Genomic DNA, 19,801 nt, shown 5'->3' on the forward strand with positions numbered 1-19,801 from the left:
GCCGTGTCTGAGGTTTGTTGTGTTAACCCTCCCCAAAAAATAAGCCAGACATTTAATTCAGTACAGCGATGATGGATTCTCCTGTCGGTTCGACAGAAGAGCAGGCAGACAAGTCATTTGCCGAGGTGGGTCCTCATGCGGGAACGAAGACCGATTTTGGACGCACGGCCGCAGATGCTGCAGGGGAAGGAATAGACAGAGGTGGAGCGCTGTTTCTTCCTCTCTTTCTTCTCATGAATAGCAGCTGCTCTGTTGGCTTCAAAGGCCCTAGTGCCTAACGTGTACTGGTTTCTCCAAAGAGCTCAGTCATGGGCAATGGAGCACTTGCATGTGACGTCACAGCCGATCCAGATTGTGACAGACGCCGTCTTGTTGGTCAAACGCCATATTTCCGCCTTCTACTTCTGGTTTTACTTCTACCTTTTCTTCTGGAAAACCCTACTATATACAATTCTACTACAACGGCTGCGGCTACAAGCTCTCCCTACCTGTGCACGTTTATGTTTTTTGTGTATTTTTGCGTGTTGTTCGTCTGTACCAGACTTCAATATCCACTACAACCGTACGGACTTAAGGCCTCTGCATGCTCTTGCGACAAGGCTTTCGCAGACAGTTGTAATTTATTGTTGAGCGGGGGAATAGGCGTGCGCGATGTTATTCACCGGCACAACGCAAGGGGGCGCGAAGTCGCTAGGAGTAGTTGGTGGGTGTGGTTAGTGGAGTGTTTATCCTCCGGTTACTTATAATGACGAACTTTTTTTATAATGACTAGAACTGGAGTCGTATAGATGTACGTACTTCCTCAATCAACCGCTCTTCATGCTGCTCCATCTTTGCTCGTGTTTTTAAAAATGCCGGTCGTGAAAACAAAACAAACCGGGAAAGTAGAAGTGCGTGTACAGCGGGTAGAGTGGACCAATCAGAGCCCTCTTGTCTGCGGCGGTGTCTGCGAGGCTTCTGCGGTGGTCACAATTTTTGGGAGGTGCGCGCAGAGCGTCTGCGAAGGTGGGGGGGCTACGCAGACACTGTCTGCGAGGACTGGGTTGTCAGCATAAATTGGCCTTTACTGGACATTGGTTTCCAGCAGAAAATGACGGTTTGTAGCGATTTCCATCGCATGCACAACATTCCGGACAAGATAGCGAGACCAGCGGGGTCTCCGTGGGTTGTTATCGGAAGCAAAAGCGAGGCTGCAGAGCCGGCCTGTTGACTAAGCTCAGAAACAAGACAGACGATTTGGAATTACAGCTGGAATTACCTTATTCTATAATCGGCTGGTCAGTTAAGTGACTTACCCGTCCAATGAGGATTATTTTCTTGTTTACAAGATGCCACATCTGAGTCCCTGACAAATCCTGAATTTCTGTAAAGATAACTGTGCAGAGATTTATAAGCATGCAGTGCTTCACCACTGAACAGCGAGGGAAAGTTGATGAGGTAATTATACACGTCTGGGTATTCCGCTGGCAGTTCAAAATCCACTGACACGGTCGTGAAAACTCCGTCCGGTAATCGATAAGGGTCACTAATCTGTAGGTCGTTTATTTTAGACATGTATCTAGTTATCTGTTCATTAGAAAAATGAGCCCTGTAGTCCGTCGGTTGAAATTGATCCATTCTGTACACGAGTGCAGCAGTATTCAGCTGTGTTTTTTACCGACAAGATGGCGGCTGTGTACTTTCCGGTCACGTGACTGACTGCAAGATCTCTTTTGCTTCCCAGGAGTGGACATCAATGTTGCAGCTCCTAAGGTTTGCCTTCAGGATTTTCCCTGTGTCTTTTAAGGGGTCCTCCCTGGTTGTGATGCCCTGGCTTGAGTTGTCCGTACAGCATCATCTTTGGGATTCTCTTGTCTTCTATGCGAACATGATGTCCTGTCCGTCTTAGCTGGCACTTGACGATCAAGCACTCAACGCTGGGGAGGCCACACTTCTTCAGGACCTGCAGTTGGGTATTGGGTGGCGCCTAGCTTGTTTCCGGTGACCCTTTTGCCTGACCGGTGCGTGACTTTTTAAGGTGAAGAACAGGTGTGCAATTCCTTCTCTACCCACTCGCCTACCAACGCTCATAGTCCCGCAGGTGCAGCTGTGTTATTTGGAGTATCCGTCTCCTAGGAGGACTTCCAACTGAGGATATGAGGAGTTCCTCCTACCCCTGACTCGTGTATGGCGGGTGCGTCATGCCCGAACAGGTCAGGGACCTGCCACTGCTACTCAGTACAGTGGATATTAAAAATACACCAGCAGTGTAAACGGCTACAACTGCTTCTTCAGGGTCAAAAGGTCACAGACTTGCCCCAACATGCCTGAAGCTACACAGCACAATACAAGGAGCTTTTCCAGAAAACTAGTAGGATGTGCATTTTACGACTTCCTGCATGCAAAAGCAGGCTCATATTAAAATATTAAAACGCTAGAGTCTGATAGAACAACAGCAGCTTATCTTAGAACAATATCAGGGAGGGTGCGGGTGCTCAGCCATGTGCTGTTCCAGGAAAATCAATCAGTAATGGGTTGGTGTGATGAAGCAGCGTTACCATCCTGAAGTTGAACATTTTCCTTTAAACAGCAGTTTACCGCAATTGGATTCAAGACAGGCAGCTGAATTTTTATCCACTTTAGTTTACATTCATGATTTACAGCTCAAGGAGAAGAAAAAAAAAAAAAGCAGTTGCAAACAAACTGGGATGGGAAATTTAGCTCACCGGAAGATTCAAAATAAGCTTTAAAACAAGACTTGGCCCAATTCACACACCAATCATGTCCAAACAGGAGGCAAGTGGTACATTTTCCTCTCCTTTTTGGCAGCGACAGCAGAATCTGGAAGCAAAAGTCCCAATTTCCCCAGACTTACAACACACACACCTCAAATCATCTTTGGTCTTTTATGAAAAGGTCCAACACTTCTCAGGCTTTGAAGATTTGTCTCAAACTAGAGACCATGATCCAGTCTTGTCCCTTTTGTTCCTACAGTGCAGTCTCAGACTGTGACCATCATGGGCTGTTTGGCCTGACTTCGACTCCGGAGCGCCACCAGGCAGTCAGTGTTGCTCTTCAGTAGCCCCAGATCTTTCTGCTACAGGCGTGGCAGTGGAAGCAGCTGTCCAGTGACACAGACAATACAGAAAACTTAAATAGTTATTTGGGAAAGTAGAGTGCGGTCCAGATATGGACGCATAGCATTTCTGCAACGCTAGATTTCTAAAGGAGTAAAATGTTAAAGCTTCAAAACCAGGGTGGGTTTCCCAAAAGCCTCTTAACATTCATACCCCTTTTCCACCAAATCAGTTCCAGGGCTGGTGCTGGTTCACAACTCGTTCAACTTGCAAGCCAGCTGAGAACCAGTTTGCTTTTCCATAGCTCGCGGTGCTAAGGGGAGCCATGTCATTACGTCACTATATGTCAGTTACGTCGCTACGTTTGCATAAACCTTGGCGCGAATATTGAAGCAAAAAAACACGGAAGAAGCAGCAGCAGCAACAATAATAAATGACTTCGTGTTTGTACAGCTGATGCTTCTCGTCGCTTAAAAATGGCGATCTTTCGCGGTCTTGCTATTGTTGTTGGTCTTAACAACTCCGCCCCCCCGCTGACGTAAACGGTTCTTTCTTCTGGTCCAGCAGAGAGTTGGTGCTAGCCTGGAACCGGTTTTTCTGGCCCCAGAGCCAATTCTTTGTCAGTGGAAACAGAAAACCCGGTTCCAAACTAAGCACTGGCCCCGAACCAGCCCTGGAACTGCTTTGGTGGAAAAGGGGCATAAGAGCATCTTAACTAGGAGAGTGTGTTCATTGTGTTGCAATGCTTTTGGGAAACCCACCCCTGATTGGTTTGCCTCTTAATGGGGGAAGGGAACCCCAATATATTCTTTTTAACCAACATCACTCAAGATGAAGAACTGGAGAGTAACTGATGTCAGATACCCTGGGGGGAGCACTGCTGTGTGTTCCATATGTAGAAGAACTATCAAGGAGACGACGGGGACGACCTCAAACTTCAATCGTCATTTGGTAAGACTCCACCCAGAGAAGGAAGTGACACGCTATGTTCATTGCTCTGTTGATAGCGGGGCTTGCCGAACGATGAACTAGCTAGTGTTATTTGCCCTGTTGGTAGTGGGCGGGGCTCACGTGGGACTCTACTACAACACTGGCTGAAAGTGTGCTGTTGTACGGCTCAGAATGATCAACATTAACCAAAATGCTTGACGAGCGTCTGAATGGTTGTTTGGCGTGCACTACATTCGATGTTGGTTGGAGAGACCATGTAACAAAACTAAGTTATTCCATGAAATCAAGTCGTACACGAGCCAAGTGGCTATAAGCCATGTACAATGAGTGAGTAGAATAACATTCTATCCACAGTCACTGGATTTTGAGAAAATGGAGCTTTTTTTTGCAAATTCAATAAATACACAACATCCAACAAAATCATTTCCTCTGAGGCGGACTTCTTAAAAACCCGTCAATGGCTGCACGAATTGACTTGTGCTTTTTTTTTGTAGAAAGTGCCATCTTGCTGTCGTACCGAGGTATAGAATAGCTTTAGACATTTAATTCTTTGCGAACAATTAATACTTTTGCGCTTTTGAACCAATCTTTTATAAATAAAAGAATTAACACTTAAAGAATGTAAACAAATTGGCGAAACGACAGTAGCAATTTGTGAAAAATGCTTTAAAAAAAAAATCAAATACTTTCATTCCGCATTTTGCTGCTTTTTTTGGGTTCCCCAAGTAGAGTTTTTATTTCATCCTTGGCTGGTTCAGCAACACGTGCCACCATTTTGTTTTTCCTCTACTCATGGTATATGAGCTGATATCCTAGTAACAGAGTAGCCAATCGGAGCATGCGATTGCTCATATCCAGTGAACGTGGACAGAATAAATGGGAATATTCCTTTACTCAACTCTCAGACTATAAAAGAAAGGTGGCTGAGATTCATAGGTCACTGTTGGCGTAGCAAAAAGGAAATTATAACCAAAGTATTTTTATGGGAACCATGACGCATTTGGGGGAGAGGAAGGCCTGCTATAACATCCAGCGAGCGAGCGAGCAGAGATCAGCTCCTGGTAGCAACAGAAAACCGGGACAACTGGGAAAGAAGAGTCAGGATGGATTGAGCAAGTAGCTCGATAAAGTATTAGCAGTTGTAAGTAGTTTTCTAAAAATCGCTATTGCAGCTTGTGCATGTCAGAGCCTTTCACAGGAAATGACATGCATTTATGCAAATGGTTTAGCTCAGGGGTTTTCAAAGTGTGGGAGAGTCCGCCCCCCTCAGAGAGCAAATAAACAACAGCGCCCCCCCCTTACAAATTTTGTTGTTGCTATACTTAATGTTCCATTTGTATTTAAAAAAAAAAATAATAATAAAATGGTTGTTGTACACTTTTCTTTTACACATTTTAAACATCTGTGCTTTTCTTTTTAAAAACATCTTGTTTTACACATTTTAAACATCTCAGAGCATCGTTAGCTAGCACCTCTTGGCAGACAACACACTGTGGCAGTGGAGCATCTTCAGATCCAGTCCATGAAAATCCAAACTTTAAATAATCGTGGTCATACTTCCTTCTTTTTTCAGTCCCCCCAGGATTCCGCGGGCCTTTGTGATTGTTGCAGGCGGTTTTCCAAAAAATTGCGATGAAAATTGCAGTGTTTAGGTTTTTGTTGTGATTACATTGCGGGAGGAAATGAAAGTTGCGAGAAATTGTTGCGATTTTCTCTTTTTGTGATTAAAATTGAGTGATGTGTTAAATATTAAGTTATTACTGAAAAACTATTGATTTAAAAAAAAAAAAAAACCAGACACTGAGAAATGGTCCTATAAACAACTTTACCAATATAAAAGATTACCAGGACTACAAAAATGCAGAAAAATAGGCTTTACTTATCCAAATGCTCCTGTTGGTTCAAAAGTTAAAGTGCAGAGAACCTCACAGCACAACATGAAGTTCCCTTAAAATATAATATAAATGCCTCAGCTTTTATATAAGAAAAAAAAACCTATTAATACTAGTACTGTGTGCAGGCAGTCTCTCCTGAAGACTAAATTAAACAATAATTATAAACTAATAAAATAAATGACTCCGGCTTCATAGAAGAAAAAAAACCAATTTGAACAGAATCTCACAGTATGATGCTGAAGCTGCCTAAACAATGGAAAATAAAATACCATTTTGGCAAAAATGTTGGCATCCATTAATTTCTTGTATTAAGTAAAAAAAAAAAAAAAGTGCACACAGTCCTTCACTGTAAACACTTTCAGTAACAGAATTTAATACTACAGAAACACTGACTCGTACATGCAGTGTTGCCAGATACTGCTGTAGTTTTCCAGCCCAAAATATGTTCAAAACCTGCCAAAATGCACTTGAAACCGCCCAATCTGGCAACACTGTGCGCATGCTGCTTCTCTTGAACATATACACGGAAGTAAGGCAGAAGGTAGTTTGTCAACATCACCTCAAGACGACGCCAACGATTGGTCAAATTTGCAGGAAGGTTGCGGTGATTGGATATAATTGCAACACCGCCCTGAATTAGCAGGGATTGGTTGAATTTGCAAATCGCAACATTGCGAAATCCTGGAGGGTCTGATTTTTTGCTTGGCCCAGACTCTGTCTCCTCACTCACTGTAGCTTTAGGTACTAAAAATCGATCCATTTTGTCTCTGGCAAAGGCTAGCTGAAGTTCGCTAAATGTCCGCAATAGTAACTTATTCTGGTTTGTGTTTCCTCATGTTGCACCCCCCCGAAGAACTCTGGCGCCCCCCAGGGGAGGCGCGCCCCACACTTTGAAAAGCCCTGGTTTAGCTGAAGGTAGCAAATCAGCTCAGAGACTGGGGTCAGAGGGTTAGAAACGTCATCTCCTGTAGGAAGGAGTTCATAAACCTTTCAAAATCTCTAAGAGCCACTACGAAAACTACACGAGTTCGTGGCTATAAATAATAATTAAAAAAAAAAAAAAAGGCAACTAGTTGCTTAATCTGGCTTTCCTAAGCAAGAAATTTTACATAACTGGACTTTTACAAATTTTAGCTGCCAGAAAGCCTTTCTGTAGAACCTCCAACAGATGGTTTTCCCGTTCAGAAACGGAACATCCGAACGACGAGTGCGATTGGGGAGGAGTCGCTGTTGCCAACTGATTCCCCTGAACAAAATACATTCAGTAATCGACAGTAGGTACTGTAATTAAAAAGCAGTCGTACCTGCCAAGTATTTTTTGTGTCGATGTTGAGCTAAAAGCAGTGCCAGGAAGAACATGAAGCCCATGCAGCCAAAGATCATACCAGATAATATGAAGCTGTAATTGCCGTGTGTCTCGATCATCTGGAACAAGAAGAGAGCAAAAAGGTCAATAAAAAAAAAAAAACCTCCAAGGTCACGTACAATTTGAAACCAACAGACAGCTTCCTTACCGATCCCACCAGTAACTGCAGAAACATCTCTCCCATTCCAGCACAGGTCACAAGGACTGCAGTGGCACAACCTTCATGAAAAGGAGGGGAAAAAAAAAAGTTCAGCAATGGATTCAAGAAAGAAACGGCACCAGAAAGCAAGGACTTGTTCTGAAAGAATACAGATGAATTCTTCAAGCAAGATCCCTTTCATCAAATCAATAAAATATGAATTGGAGGGGAGAAAATCACGTTGGCGTTCTTGCATTAGATCACGCCAAGCTCCGTTTCTGTGCAGTAATTCAGGATGCATGGGCGTATTTTTAGAGTGAGTATCTTGTGAAAAAGTTCCGAGAGCGATTCACGATGGCGTCAAAATTTAATAGAAGAGGGCTTAGATTAATTGGACAGGAGGGAACGCGTCGAAGCCGCCGAGAATGAACTAATGCCGTTTTAATTTCTCTCCGCTGGATCATCAGATTATTCACTCGCCCAGACTTGCGTTCAGAAGATTATTAATGCCTTTCAAACTTTCCGTGCAGAGCCCTTGCTAATTCCTCAGCCCTTCCGAAACGGCCTCCGAAGAGATCAATTATCATTTACTTGAATATGGATTGAGCGAGCAGCTTGGAGGGAGCGTCCCTGTATGAGGGCCGGAGGGATGAATCCTGAATTTAAAAAAAAAAAAAAAAAAGGCAGCGCTGTCAGTCTTGCAGGGCAGATCAAATTGATCTTCTGGTCTGGCCAGTTAAACCGAGATGCCAGTGATAAGAGTGGGAGATGAGGTGAAACAGGAATGACTGTTTTGGTACCATTGGGTGGCAAGTCCCAGCTGCGCATCCTTGATCTTTGTGCCAAGCCTTGGATAAGTACTGGTGGTGATGTCGCTTTGGTCACAATGGAAACTAAAAGCAAGATTTTTAATGACAAATTGCTGTACAGTAAATACCTTTGTAGTCAAGGAGGTCTTCAGTGAAAGCCAGCATACATGGGTAGATACTGCTGATGAACAGACCCAGAAGGCAGGTCCCAATGAAAAAGAAGGCACTGTTCGTGTAGAAGATGAGCAGAAGCAGCTGAGTCACTATCACGCCAACCTGCAAGAGGAACAGCAAAAACCATCCCTCCGTCACGAGAGCAAGCTTAGAGTCACAATGTACAACCCCGATTCCAAAAAAAAGTTGGGACAAAGTACAGATTGTAAATAAAAACTGAATGCAATAATTTACAAATCTCAAAAACTGATATTGTATTCACAATAGAACATAGACAACATATCAAATGTCAAAAGTGAGACATTTTGAAATTTCATGACAGCAACACATCTCAAAAAAGTTGGGACAGGGGCAATAAGAGGCTGGAAAAGTTAAAGGTACAAAAAAGGAACAGCTGGAGGAGCAAATTGCAACTCATTAGGTCAATTGGCAATAGGTCATTAACATGACTGGGTATAAAAAGAGCATCTTGGAGTGGCAGCGGCTCTCAGAAGTAAAGATGGGAAGAGGATCACCAATCCCCCTAATTCTGCGCCGACAAATAGTGGAGCAATATCAGAAAGGAGTTCGACAGTGTAAAATTGCAAAGAGTTTGAACATATCATCATCTACAGTGCATATCATCATCAAAAGATTCAGAGAATCTGGAAGAATCTCTGTGCGTAAGGGTCAAGGCCGGAAAACCATACTGGGTGCCCTTGATCTTCGGGCCCTTAGACGGCACTGCATCACATACAGGCATGCTTCTGTATTGGAAATCACAAAATGGGCTCAGGAATATTTCCAGAGAACATTATCTGTGAACACAATTCACCGTGCCATCCGCCGTTGCCAGCTAAAACCCTATAGTTCAAAGAAGAAGCCGTATCTAAACATGATCCAGAAGCGCAGACGTCTTCTCTGGGCCAAGGCTCATTTAAAATGGACTGTGGCAAAGTGGAAAACTGTTCTGTGGTCAGACGAATCAAAATTTGAAGTTCTTTATGGAAATCAGGGACGCCGTGTCATTCGGACTAAAGAGGAGAAGGACGACCCAAGTTGTTATCAGCGCTCAGTTCAGAAGCCTGCATCTCTGATGGTATGGGGTTGCATTAGTGCGTGTGGCATGGGCAGCTTACACATCTGGAAAGACACCATCAATGCTGAAAGGTATATCCAGGTTCTAGAGCAACATATGCTCCCATCCAGACGACGTCTCTTTCAGGGAAGACCTTGCATTTTCCAACATGACAATGCCAAACCACATACTGCATCAATTACAGCATCATGGCTGCGTAGAAGAAGGGTCCGGGTACTGAACTGGCCAGCCTGCAGTCCAGATCTTTCACCCATAGAAAACATTTGGCGCATCATAAAATGGAAGATACGACAAAAAAGACCTAAGACAGTTGAGCAACTAGAATCCTACATTAGACAAGAATGGGTTAACATTCCTATCCCTAAACTTGAGCAACTTGTCTCCTCAGTCCCCAGACGTTTACAGACTGTTGTAAAGAGAAAAGGGGATGTCTCACAGTGGGAAACATGGCCTTGTCCCAACTTTTTTGAGATGTGTTGTTGTCATGAAATTTAAAATCACCTAATTTTTCTCTTTAAATGATACATTTTCTCAGTTTAAACATTTGATGTGTCATCTATGTTCTATTCTGAATAAAATATGGAATTTTGAAACTTCCACATCATTGCATTCCGTTTTTATTTACAATTTGTACTTTGTCCCAACTTTTTTGGAATTGGGGTTGTACAAGATCCCAATAAAATAACAGACTGATGACGCGTGTTCATGTCAGATGATACGATGAAGATCCTCCAACGATGGACCCATGATTCAGAAAATCTGCACAGCTGTCCTCAAGCTGGCTATGAATAAGAAGTTTTTGTCCGTATGAGCATTCATACAAGAAAATTCCATGAACCCAGAGGGAGGGGGGAAAAAGTCCATCCCTGTGTCCGAAATCACTCACTTGTTAACCACTCACTATATAGACCTCTTGCAGTCACGTGACCGAATCCCGGCTGGAATGTAAACAGCCGCCATCTTGTCGGTCAACAACACAGCTGATTATTGTTGCACTCGTGTACAAAATGGATCAATTTCAACCGACGGACTACACGGCTCATTTTTCGGACGTAGTTTTCACAACCGTGTCAGTGGATGTTGAACTGCCAGAGGTGGAATACCCAGATGTGTATAATTACCTCATTAACTTTCCCTCGCTGTTCAGTGGTGAAGCACTGCGTGCTTATAAATCTCTGGACAGTTATCTTTACAGAAATTCAGGATTTGTCAGCGACTCAGATGTGGCATCTTGTAAACAAGAAAATAATCCTCATTGGACGGGTAAGTCACTTAAGTATTGAGTACTAGTACTGATACCACATAGATATACTGGAATAAATACATGGTGAACCTGAGATGAAATGGTCACTGCACAGGCGCCAGTGATCGTTCTTTCCAGTCGGTACCCATGCCTTGTTGTTGTTTGGATCGGCCCGGCTGATAGCAGCAGTCCATTTTGCACGCCTGTCAGGGTCCCGTGGCAGCCTATGAAACTTTCTTCCCGATTTCTGACTTCTCCGGTTGTGGCATTTATATGCCATACAACTCTCCAGCATTGTGGCACGGTAATATTTGCAGATTTGGGCGAAAAAACAATGAAAGTCAGTGTCGGTAAATTGCGATGGCGGAAATATGGCGTTTGACCGATGAGATGGCGTCTGTTTACAATCTGGATCGGCTGTGACGTCACATGCAAGTGGACTATAGGGAATTATTATATAGAGGACTATATAGTGAGCTCATTGGTAAAATGGGAAGAAGGGAGGGAAAAAAAAAAAAAAAACCAAACCCCGCTTTCGGACACTACTCCGTCGCGCTGATATTTACGTCATTACTGTCTCAATTAAAAACGTGCCAGATCAGTCGGCTGGTGGGTTTCAAAATAATAAATACATGCATGTGTTTTTGTAATAAAGCCACATTATACTGCGTGGATTTCCCACATTAATCGATACACAGTACCTGCAGCTTTCAGTTCTTTTTTTTTTAAATCAAGGCTGAATACTTTCTTCTTTGCTGCTGCCTTTTATTAAATCAAAATTTGAGACTTTTAATTTGATTTCTTTAAGCATGACCGCAATGCATGATGGGATATATTGCTTTGGTCAGTGACCATCGTTGGACACTACTTTTCGTGATGCATTGTGGGATACTTTGAGTGCACTATATAGGGTGTAAATAATCCTCACTAAGGTTTCAGACAGCACTACAAAATGGCGTCCCCACTATATAGTGAGTAGGGAGCGATTTCAGACACAGGGCATGTCCTACTCGTGCTCCCGAGCGTGTGCAAGTTTACTCATAAAAAACAGAAAATGTACATCTCGACTTGAGCATACAACCATAATCTCTTTGCGGCCCCCTGCACCAGACTCCCTACCCTGGGTTGCAGGTCCTTCAGCACCATGGCCCACAAACTCGAATTCCCTCCTTCAACCCCTCCGTGACTGCTCTTCCCTTCTTTAATTCAAATCACATCTCAAAACCCTTGTTTCGTGAACACTCCTCCACTGCATAAACTTGCCACTCAATACCAACTTTTTTTGTGCGTTTTCTTCATTTATGTAAAAAGAGACCGAGTTTGAGAGAGGCACTGTATAAACCAGGGCTTTTCAAAGTGTGGGGCGCGCCTCCCCTAGGGGGCGCCAGAGTTCTTCGGGGGGGGCGCAACGTGAGGAAAAATAAACCAGAATAAGTTACTATTGCGGACATTTAGTGAACTTCAGCTAGCCTTTACCAGAGACAAAATGGATCGATTTTTAGTACCTAAAGCTACAGTGAGTGAGGAGACAGAGTCTGGGCCAAGCAAAAAAAAGAAGGAAGTATGACCACGATTATTTAAAAAGTTTGGATTTTCATGGACTGGATCTGAAGATGCTCCACTGCCACAGAGTGTTGTCTGCCAAGAGGTGCTAGCTAACGATGCTATGAGATGTTTAAAATGTGTTTAAAAAAAAAAAAAAAGTTTAAAAAAGCACATTTGTTTTAAATGTGTAAAAGAAAAAAGTGTATAACCTTTTTTTTTTTTTTAAATACGAATGGAACATTAAGTACAGCAACAACAAAAATTGTAAGGGTGGGGGGCGCTGTTGTTTATTTGCTCTGAGGGGGGGCAGACTCTCCCACACTTTGAAAACCCCTGGTATAAACCTATCAAATTTCAATATCATAATTAGCATGAATTACTTCACATTACTTTTACACAGGGAATCTACATTACAGGCCCCCCCCCAAAAAAATTTCAGCCTAGGTGGTTTTTTTTTTTTTGGACCCATGTTATAGTTCATAATTTCCAACCTCGGTAAAATTTTGGATTATCCAAGATTCTTGAGTGAGATATTTCACATCACTTCTTTTGTCTTGCTTTCTTCCATCCACTTAGTCTATACAGACGTAGCATTTCCTCATCTGTCTATTCCTCTCTACCCAATTAGCATTTAAAAAAACAAAAAAAACAAAAAAAAACCACACGTTTCCCCTCCATACTTACCTGGGATTCAAATTCCAAACCTTCGGATTCTTCTCACACACCTTATGCACTAAACTAGCAATGATTGTGATATTATTCAAAAAAAAAAAATTATATGGGTCCAGCCTTCTCGAGCAGCGTCTTCTCTAAACCCTAGATGTAATACGTCTCCCTAATACAAGTAGCAAGTTACGAATTGGGTTAAAAATTCCACCTGACCTACAATTCTGACCTGGAACAAACTGTTCAGTCTAAACTGGGTAGTTATTACGTTAGCAGACGCCATTACCCAGAGTGACTTCTAGGAATTTGAGTCGATCAAAACCCACCCTCATGCTCAGTACCATTGAGAACTGATTTGAAAACCAGTTTTATATTATTGGCATTAATTAAAGAACACAAACCCATAAATTAAAACAAACCCAATTATTGAATAATGACGAGGAATGGCAGCGTATAAACGAAGGACAGGCCGGCTCGTCTACGCAAAGCCATAAACAAACGCCTCGGCTGATGGAGGATTTAACACCATGATTGGCATAATAGGAAATCACAGTTTGCATGCAACACCACTGTGTAAATAGCCTGCATCAGGAACACGTCTTACACGTTACGACTGATCAACCAATACAAATTTACTTTTGTAAACTTGCCAGAATATTTTAGCCCAGTTTGCTTTCCACACAACTACATGAGCGCGATAAGGGAGGCTCGCTGGCACTAAAACCAGCCACGACGTTCTGATGTTCCAAGCTCAGAGTTTTTACACCGTGCACGGTTTTTATTTAACCGCAAAATCAGGACAAATTCAGTGTAAACATGACTTTCTTCTCTTAATTTGCCCAAGTACAGCCAATTGTTTGTTTACTACATGAAGCTGGAAGGACAGACAGCACTGCCAAGATCATGGCTTTCTCCGGTAGCTCAGGCAGGCAGGCAGTCAGTCTGTCCTGCTGACGTCATCATGTGCTCTTGTATAAACAAGATACACCTTGTACAAAGAGATGCACCTTTTTTTTTTTTAAAAAGGGGTTGGGTGGGGGTGGTACCTTTGGCAGTCATCTTAGGATGTCCAAGAGTGCGATGAAACAGGAACAAGGATGTAGATGTGTGCTTTGTTTTATGGCGGACGTAATCAAAAGCTTTCCAAATAAAAGCTACATATTAGGAGAGCAGTTTGAGATGCTGCCAATCAAGGAAAACGAAGTTGTTAAAACAAACTGTCAGGGCCCTCACACACACATGGGAAGGTTGACTGAATTCAACCATGAGTGTTGCTACTAAAACTAAAAACAGACCATTAATGGATTTTATTTGTTCTGCAAATAATTGCACACTTTATACATTAAAGGAAGCTAAAGATGCATGAATATAAAATTAAAGTTATTTCTGGGGGAAAAAAAAAAAAAAATTCCAAGCTGATCCAAATCACTTTACATAATTTTTTTTTTGGGCCAAGCAAGTTCTTAATGCACGTTTAACCCTTTCGCAACGTTTTTCCAGAAGGGGTTCCTCAACTACAAGGAGACGAACAGCAGCCTGCAGTGGTGAAGATATCAGCAGTCACATGCACGCTCAAGCACAGTGAAATCAGTCCTTTGCATTTAACCCATCTAAAGCAGTGACACACACGCACACGGAGCAGGGTGCCTTGCTCAAGGGCACTTCAGCCCAACCTCAGCCCATGGCTGCCCCATGTTAACCTAACCTGCATGTCTTTAGACTGTGGGGGAAACCAGAGCACCCGGAGGAAACCCACACGGACACGGGGAGAACATGCGAACTCCACACAGAAAGGCCCTCGCCGGCTGCCGTGTTCGAACCCAGAACCTCCTTGCTGTGACGCGACAAATATCTATATTTCAACAATCACTGCACTACTGTGCCACCCAAGGTGAAAAGGTTAATTGGTGCGTCATTTTTCCAAAGTATCTATGAAATTTGAAACTTTTATTTAAACCCCCCCGTGATAGAGCGTGTAAATACGATGCCTAGTGAAAAGTGACTGTATTTAACCACAAGGTTAAACAGAAAAGGCTCGGCGTGTTTAATGCTGAAAGGGGTGGACTGGGAAACAAATATCGCCTGCGAAAATAAATTCTGACTCATTGTCATGTTTCCGTGAAGTCATTAGATCACATCAGGATCTCATCTCATTATCTCTAGCCGCTTTATCCTGTTCTACAGGGTCGCAGGCAAGCTGGAGCCTATCCCAGCTGACTACGTGCGAAAGGCGGGGTACACCCTGGAAAAGTCGCCAGGTCATCACAGGGCTGACACATAGACACAGACAACCATTCACACTCACATTCACACCTACGCTCAATTTAGAGTCACCAGTTAACCTAACCTGCATGTCTTTGGACTGTGGGGGAAACCGGAGCACCCGGAGGAAACCCACGCGGACACGGGGAGAACATGCAAACTCCGCACAGAAAGGCCCTCGCCGACCACGGGGCTCGAACCCAGACCTTCTTGCTGTGAGGTGACAGCGCTAACCACTACGCCACCGTGCCGCCCTACACACATTGATTTTGAATTAAAATTTTCATTCGAGCAATCATAGAAGTGAATTTTCCTTTACCAACAATCTTGACCTGTGGTGACATCATCCATAAGATGGAACATCCTTCCTTAACTCGGGTTACACGAGTTCTTCTTGAGACTTAACCACTAAGCCTCATTAGAGCTACAATTTTAATCATGTTATGGTCAAACTATTTGAACGCGATAAGTTTTGATGCAATCCCAAAAATATCTTAATGTTAATCTAGACGCAGTGTATATCCTGGACCAAATTTTTTTTTTTTATATGAAAGTATGTCCCTTTACACACTCATCCAGAAGGCCAATTTTGCACAAGGCCATCTGTCTAGAGCAGAAAAAAAAAAAGCGCGTCTGGAAAAATCCCAACGGAGTCTAGAGCCAGATTCGTGGCGTTAACTGTGGAAGCGCCAGCAGGCTGCGAGAGCTTTGCAGGGTTTCAGTGCACAGCCTGTGTAGACCAAGTTTAGCAGCGAGCGATTTTGCATTGAAATATGGAATTGTCACCCGAGTGCAATGTGGGAAACGATGAGTACTAATCCCATCATGATTGGTGTTGCTACACCCTATGATACACCTGTTAACCAATTTTAATAATTACATGATGACATTTGCAGAAAACCACCAGGTCGTTTTCTCAAACAAACCAGCGCTGACATACGGTAGGATTTGAGAGGATTGACGTCCTCTCAAATTAAAACCATTTTTAATGGAAAGTGACAATACTACATGGGTATGGTATGGGTGTGAAATCTCTGGCTTTGGAGCATTCTTCACTTTTACACTGACTTGTATGATTGATTTGTCTTTCCAGTGGTAGGGGTAAGACCATGTGACCAACTTGTGGAGAAAACCCTACTGAAAAAGTTCACACTACCACAGAGACAAATTCTATCCAGGTTGTAGTCATCCACGGTCTGAATCAAATGCTTCTGTAAACAGATCTCAGGCCTGTTGCTAAAAATAAACCGGCTTTGTTGAAGACCAACAGCAACTTGGAGAACCAGTTACACATTGCCCAAGACATTCCACAGCTTGATGCCAACATTCCCAAATCTTCTACTCAAATTAAGGAGAGTCTGACGAGAGCCCAAGTCAGCACAGAAGAGCTGTAGACATTAAAGTGCATATCCTGGACCAATTTAGTGTTGTTTTTTTTTTTTAATGAAAGTATGTCCCTTAAAGGCCTCTGCATGCTCTTGCGACAAGGCTTTCGCAGATAGCTTTTCGCAGACAGTTGTAATTTATCGTTGAGCGGGGAGTAATAGGCGTGCGCGATGTTATTCACCGCCACAACGCAAGGGGGTGCGAAGTCGCGAAATCGCTAGGAGTAGTTGGTGGGTGTGGTTAGTGGAGTGTTTATCCTCCGGTTACTTATAATGACTAGAACTGGAGTCGTATAGATGTACGTACTTCCTCACTCAACCGCTCTTCGTGCTGCTCCATCTTCGCTCGTGTTTTTAAAAATGGCGGTCGTGAAAACAAAACAAACCGGGAAAGTAGGGAAGCGGAAGTGCGTGTACAGCGGATGTAGAGTGGACCAATCAGAGCCCTCTTGTCTGCGAGGCTTCTGCGGTGGTCACAATTTTTGGGAGGTGCGCGCAGAGCATCTGCGAAGGTGGGGGGGCTATGCAGACACAGTCTGCGACGCTATCTGCGAGGACTGGGTCGTCAGCATAAATTGACCTTTACACACTGCACTGCTGCGTGTTCCATATGTAGAAGGACTATCGAGGAGACGATGGGGACAACCTTGAACTTCGTCATTTGATAAGACTCCACCCAGAGAAGGAAGGGACACGCTATGTTCATTGCCCTGTTGATAGCAAGGCTTGCTTACTGAGCGAACTAGCTAGTGTTAACCCTCTCATGTTATTTGCCCTGTTGATAGTGATGCTTGTGTCGAACTTGAACACTGGGGACTCGAGACTGGATTCCGACTCGAGGTTTAGTGACTTGACTGCAACACTGCTTAAAGGATCATGAAAGGAGACAACTACTTCATCGGTTATGGAAAAATGACAAGTGGCCGGTGTATCATCGTCAATCCACTGACTCGCAAGGTATTCTAAATCTTTTTTTGGAAGACTTATTCATTGTTACTAAAGCCAGGGGTCACAAACTTGGGGTCATTCTATGCAAAAGTTCATTATAGCGAGGCTATAATGGCTAACACACATACCCAGAGCAGTGGGCAGCTATACTACAGTGCCCAGGGAGCGGTTAGGGGTTCAGTGCCTCGCTCAAGGGCACTTCATTTGAAGGCCACCCCAAGTCCACCTAACCGCATACCTTTGGACGGTGGGGGAAACCAGAGCACCCGGAGGAAACCAACACAGACACGGTGAGAACATGCAAACTCCACACAGAAAGACCCCCCCGTCAGCAGCTGGGCTCGAACCCAGAACCTTCTTGCTGTGAGGAGACAGTACTAGCCACTACACCACCATGCCACCCCAGTGAGAAAAAGGTTCCCAGAAACCCTTCCCCATCCCTTGCGCTACAGTAGGGGTGTAACCGAAAAGGAACACATTGTTTGGAATAAACAGTGTCCGAAACTGATAAACACCAATACAAACCAGGACGAGGCACACCAGAAAGGTTCACAGTGAACTGGTTGAGACCAGCGGTCTCATTCAGTGCATCAGTTTTTCACTAAAACTGAAACCATGGCCTCCTCCAACAGCTCTGCCCTTTGATCCATCATGAATTTCCCCCTTGTGAACACAAAGTACACCAGGTACAGTACATCAAGAAGCAGATCAAGCATCTTGGCCTTGCTGATCAACCCAACTGAAGATTCTAACGATTGCCATTTATGGATACTGAGCAAATTTTCCCTTACCTGGTTAAAGGTGAGCATGCGAACAGGTTTGATACGGTAAGACAGCGGTATGGCGGCCAGACGCCCAACCATGATGGCTGCCCAGAACACGCTGGTCAGGTAACCTGCCGTCTTGTGCATTAGATGCATGGGTGGACCCACAGCATAGGTGTAAACGAAACCTGTGTATGACCCCTGAGGTGCAAAGGACAGAAGATCCATCACCTCAGGAGTTCTATATACAGTATTACTCACTCCATTTAATGATAAGTTAGAAATAGTGTGAAAGCAGTATTCCATACCACTATGCCATCAGAGAAGAAAAGCACCACCCCTCCGAAGATATGGAGCCCAAAGAAAGATGGTGGAAGTCCTTTCAGCTTGCTGAGATGATAGCAGTTGAGCATGTCCATGTGACCTGTGGAGAAAACAGAAAGGAAGGTCATCAGAGGTTCCTTAATTGGGAATCTGATCCGTAGGTGCTAAAGGCGGCAACTGTACTTGCTTGAACTCCTTGAAATTCAAAAATTCCAATCAAGTCCTTCTTTAGTACCTACGGTTTACAATGACCTGGATGACCGAGAACCTTCACAGGACATTTTCCTCGCTGATCAAGTTGCTTTCTTTTCACTTTACTTTAGAAATAACCGTCTGTTCATTTGGGCTCCATGTTGCACCCAATCAGAATAAGGACCAAACAAGGCATAGTTAGGGATTGGATCTTGCCTGTAGGTTCATGCAGCACCGTCATGCTCCCGTCAGCCTGCTCCGGGGTCGTCTGCATCTCTACTGCACCCATGTGCGACTCCCCACCCAAGAGACGAGGACTTGGTTCAGGGCAACATGGGAGCAGCCGCTCCCGATACATGAGAACCAAAACGGCGATCGGAACAGGAAGCTGGATGGAGAGAAGTGATTAGTTGTGAACTTTACGAAACACTATTCCAGACTCGATGCATGGCATGATTTGTTTTCCACAAGACCCTCCTCAAGACCCCTTGATAAAAGGAAGGAAAGGTGTTCTAGTGTTGTACTTATGTACTCGCAATTCTGAAGTACACAACTACAACACTAGAAACAAATCTAACATCCACACGGTCAAAATATCATCCAAGTCTGGTTATAGATCCTTCAAATATTCCACTGCTAGATTATTCAGCAGTCTGGATTCTAGTGTTGCATCACTTTGCTCGAACTACTGGTTGTTTATAGAACTAAAAACGTTCTAGAGTAACTCTAAATTGTCCCGTGTACTCAAACCTCCAAATTAATACAAGTTTCACATCATTTCTTAAAGTTTTCATTGTCAATACAAGTTAATATTTCTATCCACATTTATATTTTATTGTATTTGTAATTAATTATACAGGTTATGCACAGATTTCATGTAAATAAATGTCAGCTTTTGAAACCCTCTGCCTAATAAAGTTCATTATTAAAATGGTGAATCATGGTTATTAAAATGGGCATGTCAGGTGAAAATTCAAGTTCAACCCAAATTGCTTAAAACTGGT

General features: G+C 43.4%; 1 protein-coding gene across 1 annotated transcript in view; it reads right to left on the bottom strand.

The window, feature by feature from the left end:
• Positions 1–2,602: 2,602 nt before the first annotated feature.
• Positions 2,603–19,801, bottom strand: part of mfsd4aa (major facilitator superfamily domain containing 4Aa) — a 43,919-nt gene continuing 26,720 nt past the window's right edge. Inside the window, exons 4-10 of the mRNA XM_060910046.1 lie at positions 19,014–19,185; positions 18,590–18,705; positions 18,309–18,482; positions 8,345–8,492; positions 7,417–7,487; positions 7,207–7,327; positions 2,603–3,100 (exon numbers count right to left, since the gene is read on the bottom strand). Of these exons, the coding sequence (XP_060766029.1) occupies positions 3,042–3,100; positions 7,207–7,327; positions 7,417–7,487; positions 8,345–8,492; positions 18,309–18,482; positions 18,590–18,705; positions 19,014–19,185 (861 nt within the window). The 3' untranslated portion in view covers positions 2,603–3,041. The remainder of the gene's footprint in view (positions 3,101–7,206; positions 7,328–7,416; positions 7,488–8,344; positions 8,493–18,308; positions 18,483–18,589; positions 18,706–19,013; positions 19,186–19,801) is intronic.

The sequence above is a fragment of the Neoarius graeffei genome, chromosome 26 (genome assembly GCF_027579695.1).
Source record: "Neoarius graeffei isolate fNeoGra1 chromosome 26, fNeoGra1.pri, whole genome shotgun sequence".
NCBI lineage: Eukaryota > Metazoa > Chordata > Actinopteri > Siluriformes > Ariidae > Neoarius > Neoarius graeffei.